The 14530-nt window shown below is 47.4% G+C and overlaps 6 protein-coding genes across 6 annotated transcripts; 3 read left to right on the forward strand and 3 right to left on the reverse strand.

Moving 5' to 3' along the window:
- Window positions 1-711: 711 nt before the first annotated feature.
- On the forward strand, window positions 712-1098 carry LY89DRAFT_535916 (ClpP/crotonase; the record flags this gene model as incomplete). Its single annotated transcript, XM_018208099.1, has 1 exon — window positions 712-1098. A coding segment is annotated over one exon (387 nt), but the record flags the coding sequence as incomplete, so codon positions are not given.
- Window positions 1099-1596: 498 nt separating this feature from the next.
- On the reverse strand, window positions 1597-2559 carry LY89DRAFT_572485 (Cloroperoxidase; the record flags this gene model as incomplete). Its single annotated transcript, XM_018208643.1, has 4 exons — window positions 1597-1775; window positions 1831-2150; window positions 2204-2396; window positions 2451-2559. 4 exons carry the CDS (start codon window positions 2557-2559, stop codon window positions 1597-1599), a joined length of 801 nt encoding a protein of 266 aa, XP_018078106.1.
- Window positions 2560-6277: 3718 nt separating this feature from the next.
- LY89DRAFT_1899 (uncharacterized protein) lies at window positions 6278-8803 on the reverse strand. Its single transcript, XM_018205695.1, has 2 exons — window positions 8702-8803; window positions 6278-8615 (listed from the first exon to the last, which is right to left on the reverse strand). Exon 2 carries the CDS (start codon window positions 8576-8578, stop codon window positions 6560-6562), a length of 2019 nt encoding a protein of 672 aa, XP_018078107.1. The 5' UTR covers window positions 8579-8615; window positions 8702-8803; the 3' UTR covers window positions 6278-6559.
- A 1339-nt stretch (window positions 8804-10142) lies between these two features.
- On the forward strand, window positions 10143-10697 carry LY89DRAFT_726813 (uncharacterized protein; the record flags this gene model as incomplete). The annotated part of the gene is made up of 1 exon (XM_018219086.1): window positions 10143-10697. The coding sequence occupies one exon, from the start codon at window positions 10143-10145 to the stop codon at window positions 10695-10697; it is 555 nt and encodes a 184-aa protein (XP_018078108.1).
- A 157-nt stretch (window positions 10698-10854) lies between these two features.
- On the reverse strand, window positions 10855-12205 carry LY89DRAFT_1957 (uncharacterized protein). The gene is made up of 2 exons (XM_018205740.1): window positions 11898-12205; window positions 10855-11845 (listed from the first exon to the last, which is right to left on the reverse strand). Exons 1-2 carry the CDS (start codon window positions 11929-11931, stop codon window positions 11013-11015), a joined length of 867 nt encoding a protein of 288 aa, XP_018078109.1. The 5' UTR covers window positions 11932-12205; the 3' UTR covers window positions 10855-11012.
- On the forward strand, window positions 12206-14162 carry LY89DRAFT_1956 (uncharacterized protein). The gene has a single exon (XM_018205736.1). The coding sequence runs from the start codon at window positions 12481-12483 to the stop codon at window positions 13966-13968; it is 1488 nt and encodes a 495-aa protein (XP_018078110.1). The 5' UTR covers window positions 12206-12480; the 3' UTR covers window positions 13969-14162.
- The last annotated feature ends 368 nt before the right edge of the window (window positions 14163-14530 follow it).

Genomic DNA, 14530 nt, shown 5'->3' on the forward strand with positions numbered 1-14530 from the left:
TGCTGATTCGGTAAAGCTTCCGCCTTGGAGCGCAGCGACTACTTGTTAAGATTGGGGCTTTTTATAGAACCAACGCTAAGTTCATACCTCGCATGATGATCTGAAAAGGGAAATTTGTAGAATTCCAGCGGAGACTTGATAATTCTACTTGTCAGCGTCCAACCTTCACCATGACGTCGACATCTGTGGCCCTGAAAGCCAGTGATGTTTGCCCACTAGGTAAGTGGCATGAAAAAGTACTCTTTAAGAACCCCTTCATCTCCAAAGGAAATTGTCCAAAGCCTCTGTCACTCATCGATACTTTCAACGATGCAATTCTCCTATCTCATCATTCTCCCGACCCTCCTCTCTTCTGCAACTTCAACATCTCTCGAACGCCAGACAATCGGAAACACCTCCATCGGCCATGGAACTATTACAACAATGACGAATGGTACCATTATTCGAGCAGCCATCAACAACCCACCGGTCAATCTGTGGGACTATAAACTCGCATCTTACTTCTATACCTTCATTGATAGTCTGGCTCAAACTGCAAATACTAGCGATTTTAAAGTCGTCATCCTCTCCTCAGCAAATCCAGATTTCTTTCTTGACCACATCGACATCCACGCTCTTTCGGTCGCTTCTCCAGAACCTGCTCCTGCCAATGGAACCATCACTGGCATTGAATTATTAAAAGTGGAAGAATATTTACAAACGCTGCCCATCATCTTCATTGCAGAGATCAACGGCCGGACCACTGGTGCTGGCAATGAAGTTGCAGTTCAGTGCGACATACGATATGCTGGACCAGGAGCGAAGCTGTCGCAACTTGAAGTTGGTTTTGGGTTGCTGCCTGGTACAGGAGGGCTTCAGTTCTTAGTCAGTCTTGTCGGAAGAGCCAGAGCCTTGGAGTATATTCTATCAGCTCGCAGCGTTGATGCCTTTGAAGCTGCAGCAATAGGATGGGTCAATAGAGCATTTGAGAGTGAGGAGAAGTTAAAGGCAGCGACGACAGAGCTGGCCGAGCGCATTGCAGCCTTCCCGAAGCAAGGTCTAGCTGCTATCAAGTCGCGAGTTAACGTTCAGAAGCCCACCGAGCAAGAAATTTTTGGGAGACAATAGTCTTTTCACAACGTTAGAGAAAACCCAGATTGTGCAGCAGTCTTAGAACAAGTACTTGGTGTTGTCTGGAAACGAGAGTAACACTGACTTTGAAATAAACATACCGGAGGATATTCCGCAAGTACTGGAATGATTTCAGATGTAGACGACCAATATCATCATAGACACTTACCCATGTTACCTTTTCCAGATGCACACTTGACGTTCCAGACTTTGAGCTCGACCTGGAATCCTAGCCTAATTTTTCTTTTTCCGTTACCAGAAATCTTGCGCTACAGGGGTAACCTTCCCTTGCACCCACCTCAAAACCTCGCTCGCATTAAACAAAAGCACTCAGCTGGCTCGAAAGAGACTTGGCACAAGATAGATATAACTCGTGTATTCATGTCCCAGTAATACATGGAAGATACGACTTCAAGTCATGCACCCAAACTATCTGGCTCTGCCACAACCAAATCCTCGAAACTCATAGCCCTTGTCATGTCCCTTTTAACTCTCGAACATAAACCCAGCATGCAAATCCCGATGCCTGGCAGCCGCAGAAGTCGTCGAGTTGGTAAGCAAACTGGCAGCCTTGCTAAGCGACGCCGAAGTAGCCGATACCTGATCGAGATTGATCGGGGATGCTTGCTTAGTCCATCCCAATTCAACAGGAAGGCGCTCGTTTTCTATCACAGAAATCCATTAGCCTCTATCCACTTCCATTTCTGGTCATGCACTTACCAAAGAAATATGTGACCAAAGTCTTATTCACTGTCCCGGCAGGAATATCCCCAAAGATCAAAATCGGCGCACCCATTTCTCCCAGACTGAACGCTTCGGTTGTTGAAGTAAAAGTGTAATTGGGATTGAAGGCCTTGGAAGCGAGTTGACGTGCCATCTTTCCGTTTGCGAGCATAGTTACGTCAAGAATATCTCCAGTCCAGAAGGCGGTTGTGGTGTCGAAGATGGTTTGGTTGAGGACGTGGTTGTTGCCGAAGAAGGCGTCGGAGCGGGAGATACTGGCATCGTGCTCAAGGACGTTGTGGCGGTTGAGGTTGTCGCTGGAGAAGGGGAATCAGTACTGAGGAAGGGAGGTTATGGTGGGGTGGCTTACAGGGTGAAGAATGTGGCATTGGGCTCGGGGTTGGCGATAATAGCTTGCTGCCACATAAGGGTAGCGACGGATTCATTGAAGTTGAGAGCTGTGGTTAAAGCATAGACTGCATTCTCCAATGTGATGTTTCCGCCGTCGTGAGGGAGGAAGCCATGGTTTGCGAGGGTGTTCATCATCGGGCAAGGTCCTCGAACTATGTAGAATTAGACATTTGAAGAGGCGGTATTTAATGTTGTACGTTACTCACAATCATCTGGTCCGCCAGGGGCCCATTCGTCGAGAGAGCCTCTTCCATAATTAGGGTTGGCAGAAACCAAGGTAGCCGCCAGGGTAGTAGAAATGGCGGAAAGCTTCATGGTGATTTATATGTAGTCTGGTACTTGAAAGTCTGATGTAAGTGAAAGTCTGGCTATTCAAGAATGCTTGGTATTGCCGTGTTGAGAAGAGTTTGGCTGACCTGCAAGACAACCTACTTATACCAATTGGCAACCTAAGCCGCCTTGTCCGGCAGTTATAGATGTCCCTGCATCATATTACTTGCATGTAGCTGCACTCAACCTATCCCTTCATCATCCGAATTCCTCGTTTGCAAAAGAGATCGACACGAAGAACGAAAGTGGAGACCAGCAGAACAACTAATTCTCCGCATCCGGCACATCGCTTTCCCTGCCGGCATTGCACAAAAGTCGTAGCCAATCGAAAATCAGACATTACTTACAACCCCGCAAAATTTCATCTCATATCCTCCACTTAAACTTTGTTGTGAAACAAAACACAGCCACTAATTGAGATCGGATTGACAACCTGCAGAGCGAAAGCGAGCTCGAGCCGACGTACTTCGGATAAGAAGCGAGTACGAGCCCCTGACGAGTTAGGTACCCCACCATGACGATCATGTGGCCGACCATTGGCTCAGCGTTGCTGTCGTCAACATGCCAAGATTGTTCGAAAAGGGGAGTTAGGCAGGGGTGAATTGATGAGCGGGGATTTATTGTTCGGTTTTTGCGCACCGAATGAGTGCTGGAATTTGCGAGCCTTGAGTAATGAACCACTCCCCTTTGATCCGGAACCAGGGAAGCTAAGTTCAACTACCAGAATTAAAGTGCATGGTTAGTATGATCATCATGCTTCGAATCCTAACCTGAAAGCAGCTATCTTCACTTACTTCTATGTGCAAGAATGGCAAGAATAAATCTTGGACGGAAACGTAACTCTTGACATTAAGACATGACCCGAATCACTGACAACAACGAAATCAACCAAGAAGAACAATTGCCTTTGTAGATATCATGGCTTCAACCCACGTAGCTTTTCAAGATAGTTTGCGGTGATTGTTTCACCTCCGGCTTAGCTGCCCCTTGATAGCTTCGGGTGGCGAATAGGATGTCTTGCTCAGTTACCAGGTTGGACAATGAGCTCTATTTATGCTACAGTACTCCCTTTCTGCTCGAATCCATTCGCATCGAAGCAAGCCAAGCTTGACTGTCTATCTCTTCTACGCGATATGACTCACAATATTGAATGATTACAAGAGACTTCAACTGCTTTCTTCAACGTCAAAGGTGGATGAGGCTCCATCGTGCTTTCAAACGGAGCACTTCCGCGAGAAGATAGTATCAAAAGTGGACCACTCAACTAATGGGCTGAATGAAAGGTAAGGACTAACGATGATTTCAAAGTAATATTGTAACGACGACATCAAGAAGTTGGCAGCAAGAATACCAAAATGCTAACTAGCTTCTCCTCATTACGAAAAAGAAAACATTACCGCTGTACGGCATAGGAGCAGGTAAGGATTGATGGACAGTGCAAAGATCCATAGCGTCAGGTTGCTTGGTATCCATGAATAGGAGTGATTTGAGAAAAGTTGAGGCGAGGGTCAGCTCACTTAAGTAGTCCTAAAATCGCCGTCAAGTTGGCAGGGAGGGACGACCTGCTGCACAAATTTGCTTTGCAAACTCCAACATACTACTAGTTTACATTCACCAATGTATTATCAGCCTTCGCAGGAATCGCATTTCAGAGAGTGAATATGATGCTTCTTTTGCTGAGCTCATCAATCCTCACGCGAAGGAAAATGCCATATAAAGTCCTTCTGTGACCACAATAAAAAGGGGTCCTCACGCTCGCCTGTCAAAGACAAGACTGCTGGAGCCATACTCTTTCGGCTGCCAGAGCTTCGGGAGTGGCATTTGCGCAGGAGGTCAACTTGAAATAAGAGTGCGAAAAGTCTGACAGCAACGACCTGAGTCTGAATTGATGGAAAGTGTTGATAGTATGATATGAGATGACAACAGCCACTTCGATAAGCGAATGTTGGAAGAGCCTTTGGGAGTGAAATGGAAGAATTAAAATGAAGCTTGAGGCAGTATTGACACACTTTGCAATGAACATTTGGAAAGCAGTTTATACAACATAACTAAATTCGGGTATCATAAGACCGCACATTGCCACTTGGCTCCCTGACGCCTCAGCCATGAACTTCAGATATATAACATACAGATCAGAGCTGTTGCTTGGCAATCACCTAAAGCCCTGTGCCTATTTTGGCAAATCACAACACTCGGGATACAGACCTAAACTCCCTGCCAAAACTCCAATCGCTCAGCATTTCCGCCAAGACGGAGTATTTACTGATGAAAGAACGGCTCAGCCATCGCAGACCAGGGAAACCAGCCGGAGCAGCCCACACACCATTCGTTCGCCTGCATGAAGGTCGAGCTGTTACATTCCGAGCTGTGAAAACGGCAGCGGCAGACTTTGCCAAAAGGCTCGGACTTGCTGTAGAAGGTTGGATCCTGCTCAGTGAAGTTGGTGGTGTCGGATGAAGACGTGCTGGTGGCGCCGATGGTAGTGTGCGTTTGGCTCGCTGAGGCGGGTGTTGGACTGAGGAATGCTGGGTATCCACCAATATCTTCCACAGAATATTGAGGAGTAGTAGTGCGAGCCAGAGGTGGAACATGTGCATTAAGCGATGGTTCTTCTGGCAGAAAGAGAGGATTGAAAGGAGGATTAAGAGTGTTGAAGGAGAAAGCACTAGCCAATGTCTCAGAACTTGACGAGTCCGTCGAGGCAGCATCCGATCGCCTTGGTAGAGATACTGTTCCTTCACCACTGTATGCATCATCATTCTGCTCATTCAATGGTCGTGTCTCGGTCTCTGGTTCAGGTGTCAAAGGATTGATCGAAGCCGAGTTTCTACTACTTGAGGACATTAGATTCGAAACCATTTGACGCAGTTCTTGCCTTTTCGTATTCTGATGTCGATCCAGGAGTTCTTGAAATTGGGATGATAGGGTTTGAGTACTTCGCTCCCGAATTCGTTCGGCTTCTTTCATAGCTTTTGAAAGGATCTTGTTGTATGCATTATGCGCAATGCGGTCCTCCCAAAGTGGCCCAGGAATAAATGTGTTCGGATTAGCTTTTCGAAAGCCATCGTGTAGCTTGTCGAAGAGGCGCCACCACTTCTCGCATTCTGTTCCTCCTTTGTCGATTTTCAACAGACTAGAATCAAACTTGTGGACTTTTATTAGATGATCTTGCTTCAGCCTGTCTACTGAGGGCCATGCTCCGAAGAAGCAGTTGGGACATGCTGGATCATTGCCTGCAGCAAATTCAGTGCAGATCAGGTACCGACTGTACTGGTCCGCGTTTTTCTTCCGGCGCTTGGAGGTGTCGTCTTTGCTTGGCTCTTCCTCGTTTGTCTCATCACCATACTCCGATTGATCTCCAAGTCGACGTTTTCCGCCACTTCTGGCATGCTGAGAAGACGAAAGAGGCTTTTTTCTGCTAGGAGCACCATTTTGGGTTGAGGATGACACTCCAGACTGAGCCTGCCTCACATGACTCACGCTCACCTTGTCCAAACGAGTGCAGATATCATTAACCAATTGCTCGACTACTCTTAGTTCTCCATTTTGGTCGAGCGAGGGAACGTTCAGCCAGGTACCAACACCCTTGTGCCACTCGTTACCTGGCATATTTGTATGCCAACTTGAGAATATCTTATGAGCTAGACGAGCACAGTTGGTACCCCGTCCTTCTGGCAGGATGTTCTCCCATGGCTGTGTAGGATAAGTACACCACCAAGTATGCGCCGACCGCTTGACCAGGTGCAACAGAGGCTCGCGATTGGTGCGTGCGGTTGTTTGGAAGGTGCGGACAATAGCTAACGGCGTTGTCGGAACCGCAAAGCTGGGTGGGAGAATTTTCACGAACAATGCCCAGATTAAACTTTCTGGCATGTTAAGATGGATAAGTTTTTGTCTGGTGGGTCTGGTCGCGGTAACAGTTCTAGGCGCTTCACTAAAGCGAATGGTGAGTATGGCTTCGAAATGCAGTCGACCAGATTTTAGATTACCGTATATGAACCTCAACCACATCCATGTTCCCCATAACCATACTTTGAACCGTGTCGGAGAGTTCCAGCTCTTCACCATCGTGATATAAAGTAATTGTCGTGTTGTCCGGTATATCGTTGCCTCTTCTGAAAGCATCCAGCATGATTTCAACTTTAGTAGATAGCTCGACTGCAAGTTCGAAATCGGGTAGATCTTTAGACTTGAAGATGAGCGTCATTCCTGCAGCCCCTTGTCTCTGCTCTTTAAGACCACGGCTATCAAGCAGACCCAGACTCCTCTTCTCTGGTATCTTTTGTGTGCTGAGCCTTGACTGCAGCTCACGCAATGACTCCTCTAATTGCCCCAGAGATGAGGTAGCTGTCATTTTACTGACAACGTCATTCCGGCGGGGGCCTTTGAACCCTCGACGACTTCGCACATAAACGCATTCAAAGCTGTTGGAAGAGCATCTCGAACATGGATTCAAGCCATCGCACTTGAGATGCTTGGATCGACACTGGACACATGCGGAGCGCATAGTGGCCCCTTCTCGGTTCTGGTCGGTTCCAATATCCTGAACCTTTCGTAGCTCCTCGCCTTTATTGGCAATGAGAGTGGAATATTTGCCAGTGAAGATTTTAAAGTTCATCCCAGAGCTGAGTAGACGCTGGCCCATTTCCTCCCCATGTGAACGGAAGTGAAGCGAGTTTTTGGTCTCGATTGGCGATCTTTTGGACCGCGAGAAAAGATTTTGATCGAAAGCAGGGTGTCGTTGAGCTTGGGAGCCGGATGTGCCCCTCTCTGGACTCTCGGAACGTCTCTCGTAATGTGGAATTGGTAGAGAAGAGATCCCAGGTAGATCTAGAGGGTTGCCATATTCCATCTTTGGCCATCTCATGGGTGGTTGATCGTAGAAAGTTGCATCGAGGCTTCTAGCGTAAGGGCTAGCGGACGAAACCATGATACTATGGCTCAATTGTGGGGTGCTCATCATCATAGTGTCGTGTCCAACGAAGTCTGGGTGGTCCTCCATTTTGATGCGTGGAGTGGAGGAGTGGATGGAACCAGCTTGAGTGAAGCTCTTAGAAACTGGGGAAATGAGCCGGTTTTTGGAGGTATTTCCGAAATAGTTGGAACGCTTCGGTGAAGCACAGGTGGAATCATTCCGTACCACATCATCTGTATAGTTTTCAAGAGGTTCGTCCGTGGTGGGATCTTCAATACGGGGTGAAGAGAAGTCGTCTAGTGATTTGCTCCCCCTCCTCCCCATTCTCGTATCCCTCCTGGTTTTGACTTGAACACCTTGTTCGGACAATGTTTTGGTCAATGTCGTACTTTCTGATATGCCAGGAAAGTCTTTGGCGTTGAACACAGTAAACACAGCGGAATTGAGCTCAATCCGCCAAATGAAATCATCTTGTGGACTTGCTGCATTCTTGTAATCTGCTCTTTCCGAACTCTTCATGTCGACGTCATACAATGTAGTATTGCTATCTTCCAGGCATCTCTCATAGAGATTGAATGAAAATTTGAAGTTTCCCTCATTCTTGACAGAAAGGTCAGAAAAAACGAAGTAGATTGCTTGTATTGGACGATCTAAGTAGGTACCTGTAGTGACAGGACAGCCTGCAAGTACTGCTATCTCAGAAGTGCCTCGATTGTGCGTCGCTTTCGTATAAGATCGCACAGGCACTGTAGATGTGTCGGCTTCGAGCGTTGCATGCATGAAAAATGTGCCAATGTAGGAGGAAGTAATATCGACTTGTTGGTCGCCTCGACGTTCGAGAATGCTCAGGACGACAACAGGAGGAGGATCTACCGGATGTCGATCGGTCGCCAGTTTTATGCCAGAGCCACAAGCTCGAGCTCTGTCAGGTTCTTGGGCGACGTTCAGAACATAAGTCAAAGTCTTATTACCAACAACTCGAGTCAAGTGCGTCTTGTGTTTGAGAAGCTCATCAACATCAGAAGAGGGGTTATGTGATTTGTCGCCCGGGACGGATAGCATTTCCTCTGTCCGAGGGGTCTTATCCATGCTCCACTCTCGGATCTTCTTCTTCCATTCTCGCAGACTGAAGCCGATGCGAGTTAGTACCGTCCTTCTTTGTTTGGCAGTGGGTGAAAAGGGTGACTAAAGCATGAAGAGGCCGCGACTGACCTTGCTCAAAGTCCATATTTCTGCTCGAAAGTAATCAATGTGTCCGTAAGCGTATGATCTTCTTCAATGTAAAACTGATAGATCTCTTCTTTATACACATTCCATTGCTGGTAGTTCTTTGACAGGGTGGAATGCTTCTTGTCTTCACCTTCATCTGCATTCCACTTGCTCAACTCTTCTCTAGTAACCCCTGACCCAAGGTTACCATTAATTTGAAACCCTTTCGCTACTGGTGGAATCTTATGCGTATGATATCCGGAACTTCCATAATTGCCGTTGAATTGAGAACTATTGCCTTTAAAAGTCAATTCGGCGTATGCATCATTTGTGTGTATACTGGCTCCAAGTTTACCGTTCCATTGAACAGCCGATTTCGCGCCAGAATAGGAGTGGCCTGCAGCTTGCATAGGCTGGGGTTGATAAAGGCCTGATTGTCCACTGAGGGTCGGACTTTGGCTAAAAATAGTCTTGACACTTGCTGTATGGTCAGGCGTAGGGAGCCGAAATGGAGGAGGACTGGAGGTTGCAGAGCGTCGAGCCTTCAGATTCTGCGCGGTCTCCATCATGAACTGTAGCGAAGTCCAAGATGCTTGTCGAATTGGAACGAATGAGCCGAGACTCGAGAGCCACAAGGAGTTGAGGGCGAGAGAACTTGTGTGGTTGAAGCTCGAGGGACGTTGCGAGCAATGAACGTAAGATCACGGAATAGATAATTGAGGGCAATGATATGAAATATATTCGTCTGTTGTGCAAGAAGTCTGTCCGGATGTATCTCTATCTCGACATCGTCCGTGGTAACTGGTTCTGGCAGGGAGTAAGATGTGTAATCTCGGACGAGGCTGTGCCATCCATGGTACTGAGTACTCGGAAAAAAATCTTAATCGCACCGTAGCGAAAGTGATTGCCTAAGTAAGTCGATGCAGAAGCTTCTCGGAGAATGAGTGTACAATGATAAATACATTGTAGACGACCAAGGCTCGGTGAGGGAATTGATGTGGAGGTCCAGGTTAGGCGCTTAGCGCTTCGCTTCCTCCCGCCCTCCCGCGATTCACGAAACTCCTGAGAAGCGTGACCTACACGTGACCCAACTTCGATTTCTCGTGGATGGCCGTTTGGACATGCGGCCTGCCTTGGAATGGTCCATGGAAGTTCGTAGTTCATGGTCAAGGTATTCGAATACTGCTGAGCCTTCAGCCATGAGAACTCATAGCTTCTCTGTCCCGCATCATCAGAAACATGCAATATCGTTTCTCCACGCCCGATTTCTCATGGCTTTACCAACACACGGCTATGTACCAACATGGAATTCCATGAAAACATCAAAGCTACGGATTTTCTGCTAGAAGTATATTTTGACAACGTCAAAGTATATAAGTATCCACATCCACGATGGAAGTCTCCAATCCAACAGCAAAAATCATCTCTTCTTCTCTTCACCAAGATGTCTACCAGCAAGCCGAGCACCTCTCTCGCTTCAAAGATTGATCTTCTAGGTCTTTCTCCAGCAGATATTGTCGCTAGATATGATCTCGCTCTGAATGCCACAAGTACAGATGATGACATCCTTTTGAACGAACCCGACTATGGCAGCACAGCTCAGCACCAAGTCCACTTTTCAGGAGAAACAACCAAGCATGCACTCAATCCATATTCGATGACCGTCCGTGACTCTCACACTGTCACTGCCGCATCCACGAACGCGACCAAACTCCCACTCATTCCATACTGCAAAACTAGTCATGGTCCCTTGGCAGGCATCGACGAACACAACACTATCAAACACCCTCTCAAGTCTTCCATCAGCAGCGTCGATCTGTATTCGAAGACCAGCCATGATACTTACACAATCATAAAGCTCCCTCTCAATGCGACATCCCTCTATTACGTTCCGCAAGGACGAACACAACTCGAGCTCTGGACGCAGGAGTCGGAACATCATGAGGTTATTGCTTACTCTGCAACAAGCTTCGTTCCGAAGGGCAAACCTTGGCTTTGAGAGAAGCGGCTCTGGAGGATTCGTGACGAAGCAAGAAGCAGGGAGTTAATTTTGAATCTGGCGAGAGACACAATAGGATTCAATATACCATGACAATTAAACTACCTGACACTTGACAGCAAAACATCTTGACGAAGCGCAGTGAAAATAAAAACATTTGTGAGAGTTGTTAGAACTGCTTCAACATATACATCTGCTGCAAATCCAAAGCGTACACTTACATTTCTCTCACCCGCTTCGTGTTTCCCGCCGCCACGGACAAGATGCGGGCATTCAAGCCATCCTCTCTGAACTGTCATTGCAATCGTCCTCCGCCTAATCGACCTCAAAGATAGAGAAAGCATCTGGCGACTCTTCGTCTCCTGGTACCCAATCCGGGGCCGCCACTCCCTTTGGTAGCTTCATAGCGCCCACAAGATGATCCTTATAGTCTCTCTTCAACCGCCAGCCCGGCTCCCTGCCTCTGTAGGAATTGAAAGCATTGACGCTAGCATACGTCAAACCCCGAAAGCTCGCAATCATATCAAGCACTAGCTCAACACTGCCACGCTCCTTCTCTTTGCTGACAATCGTGAAAATAAATCTCTTCAGCGCACCCTCTTTCAGATTTTTGATCATTGGAGCCAAGAGCGTCATGAACGGAGTTAGCTCGCACATGCCAACGCCATTCTCCTCCTTCTCGATAGGGAAGATGTCAGACTCTTCGACAAGCGTTAGCCTTAGATTGAGATCCCGCAGCTTCTCAAACAGCCCACGACGCAGAAACGGATCTCGTGGATCCAGCTCCAGATAGCTAATACGGAAAGGGAATTCCGCAAACAAATTAAAATCCCAATTTTCCGGCTTCGCCTCATCGTGTGTGACTCCCCATACCTGGCATTCCCCCCTCTCGATATGGATTCGAAAGGGATTTACCTGCACCAGAACGATAACTGCTTCCTCATATATAGTCTTCGATGTTCGCAGAAGAGATACCCGATTCTTGGATGGAGGGTCGGTTTGGCCATCTTCGCTGGAAAGGTATGCTGTTAGGTCTTGGGATGAAGTGGTCCAATTTTTCTGTGGAGATGGGTAATTGGCCCAGTTGAAATCTAGGACCAAGCCGTAGATTCTGGTTCTGATCTCGGTGGGGAGAACGATGAATGCGCCTGGGAGATTGTCAGCTCTGGAATGGCGGGGGTAATCCGGGGGAGAACAGACCGAGATTAGGAGCTATGGTTGACAGTGAAGCCATTCTGAGTTGTCTTCGTAGTGAAGATAATACGGACTGGATCGATCAAGATGTCTTCAACAACTACGTTTGAGATCTTGGGTTGTTTGACCCTGCGTTTTGAAGTCAATTATGGTGGGGTCTTGGGGAGCACTTCGGAAGCTATGACGGTGATGCAGAACCACACCAATTCTTCAGAATGGGCTCAATCACAGAATCAAGACTGCAACATAACCCGAGGCGCGAGATTGTTTGTGTCGATTTCAAAAGTAACGTGGTTTGGTGTTGAGTGAGCAATGATGTCACTCTGAGCATATGCAGACGCGTTCTGTGACACAAAGACGCGTTTGTACTGAGAAACCTTATTTAAATTCAATTTCAATATTAAGTTTCTTCCTCCTTAAACCCCACCCTTTCCACAATTCCATCCTTCACCACCAGGAATTTTCGGATGCGATCCTCTCGGGGGCACAATTTCACAGTAACAACTGACTGGGAGATTTTCTCCACCAAGCAGACACCATGTCTCAGGCCGCCGGCCGTCCATACCTTGGTATGTGACCAAGATCACGGATGGAGCTTCAAAGCTCCCTGCAAGCCTGCCCTAACACTTCAGCAGGTACACTCTCTACTCTTCCTATCGAACTTCGCGAGCGTATTTATGGTCTCGTCGTGGACCTCAACGAACCTATTCCTGTTGATTCCGACCTTGCCAACCCCTCTGACCCTTACGCCCATCATCCAAACTGCACATGCTCCCGCTCAGTCACCAAGAAGAAATCCCCTCCGAAGCTTGGCCTCCTCCTTGTCTCCAAGGCAATTCACAATGAAACGAGAATCGTTCTCTTCCGCGTCAACGATTGGAATATTGAGGTAGAGGATGATAACGATGGTTCATTTATCAAGTCAGAACCAAATGTCAGCATAATGGGGAGGTCAGGCTGGATGATGCAGTTCTCACACGGCTCTATGCGAAGCAAGTCTGAATTTACTCCTCTGCAGACGGCAGCGTTGGACAGAGACAATATGTGGGCTGAGTTACGGTCCGTTCACGTCAGCGTGGGCGCTCCACGAGCGTACGGAGGTGGTGGAATCCGCGAATATGATATTCTGCCCTGGAAGAGACAAACGAGGCCAGGTCCCGAACGACCATCTTTCGTGCCATTGCTCAAGGTCATTGACAACATCTGTGACCTGTTAGGAAACTGCAGACAATTACACATGTTGAGAATCTCAATACGAAGTATCGAGAAGATTCCGGGCAGCATAGAGTTGGTTCTGCATCCGTTCAGGCAATTGCGTCGCGTCAAGAAGACCAGTGTAGTCTGTATGGGAATTCAAGATGATATGTGGGTTGACTGGAACTTGAAGGGCAGCTATGGAAGATACCTTGATAAGATTCTCGGTATGCCTGATGGAGCCAAGGCACCGAAGTACGTTGGTGATAAGAAGGAGCCAAAGCAGAACGACAAAGAAATATTTGACATGATTGGAGCCAGATGGTGTGGTGGAGACATCGTTGCTTACCCAACTAGAGATGATGGGGATGAGGATGAACCTGATGATGACGATGATGAGCAGGGTTCTATGAATGACGACGAAATGGCCGAATTTGAGGCATTCCTAGACCACATGGGCATGCCAGGTCCCATGATGGGTGCGTTGGGGATAGGCTGGGGCACAGACTCTGAGGAAGAAGATGATGAGGATGATTCAGAAGAAGACTTTTCGGATGAAGATGGCTCAGAGGAAGACGAAGAGGACGAGGATGATTCAGACGATGAAATACCGGCCTTTGTATACGCTGCTCTTGCTGGGTTGGGACCCTTACCTGGATTTGTTGGAGACAGTGAACAGGAGGATACAGATGATGAAATGCCGGAATTGGTTTTGTTCAGTCCTCAAAGCACCGACCCGGCGTCTCATAGAGCTGATGGAGGAGGTGAATGGGAGGATACGGATGATACAGATGATGATATGCCAGAATTGCTACCTTCCAGCATTGAAAAGCCGGCTGAACCAGAGGGGTTTCATGAAATGGTGTCTGAGGATGTGGATTAGATGATCACCAGGCAAGACCAGGCAATCAGCAATGTGGCGCAAGATGGCGTTGGGATGGTGTTAGGTTGTTATGTCAAGTCTGCTGGCGTTTATGGATATCAATATCTGACAGCTTATGCTCGTCTAGCTAAACTGTCATGTCAAAGGCTTTTCGTTGCAGGCCAGAATAGTATTTGCGCAATCAATTACATCGAGAAAGTCCCGGCCAATCTTTCTCGCTCCATCGTGTAAGTACAGCTTGTATCTTATGCATGTTGTCATCTCGAAACTGGTTTCTTTTCAAATCTACCTGTTGTATGGCTTGCTTCATTGCAAACAGCCCATATTCGCCGCCTATCTGATAGAGACTGTGTCATAGTCGCTCTTCGATCTCTGGCAGGGTCTTTCCTTCACCTGGAACAATGAGCAGTCTTTGTTGCACATCGCAATTTACCAACAGGATTGCTGCGGGGATTTGGTCCTTTTGCTATCTCTTGAAGTTTGTCTCTAAAGACAGACAATAGGTTTGTTGCCAAGGACAGACATTGAGCCGTTTTGTTGCACATCGCAATTGACTAAAGCT

Source organism: Mollisia scopiformis, assembly GCF_001500285.1.
Source record: "Mollisia scopiformis unplaced genomic scaffold LY89scaffold_1, whole genome shotgun sequence".
In the NCBI taxonomy this organism is placed as follows: Eukaryota; Fungi; Ascomycota; class Leotiomycetes; order Helotiales; family Mollisiaceae; genus Mollisia; species Mollisia scopiformis.

Bases quoted from the DNA above. Each gene is read 5' to 3' on its own strand.
- LY89DRAFT_1899 (XM_018205695.1), bottom strand. From the start codon at position 8,578: ATGGATAAGACCCCTCGGACAGAGGAAATGCTATCCGTCCCGGGCGAC.
- LY89DRAFT_1957 (XM_018205740.1), bottom strand. From the start codon at position 11,931: ATGGCTTCACTGTCAACCATAGCTCCTAATCTCG. The intron at 11,846-11,897 runs GTCTGTTCTCCC...ACAATCTCCCAG, and splicing joins AACCATAGCTCCTAATCTCG to GCGCATTCATCGTTCTCCCC.
- LY89DRAFT_1956 (XM_018205736.1), top strand. From the start codon at position 12,481: ATGGAGCTTCAAAGCTCCCTGCAAGCCTGCCCTAACACTTCAGCAGGT.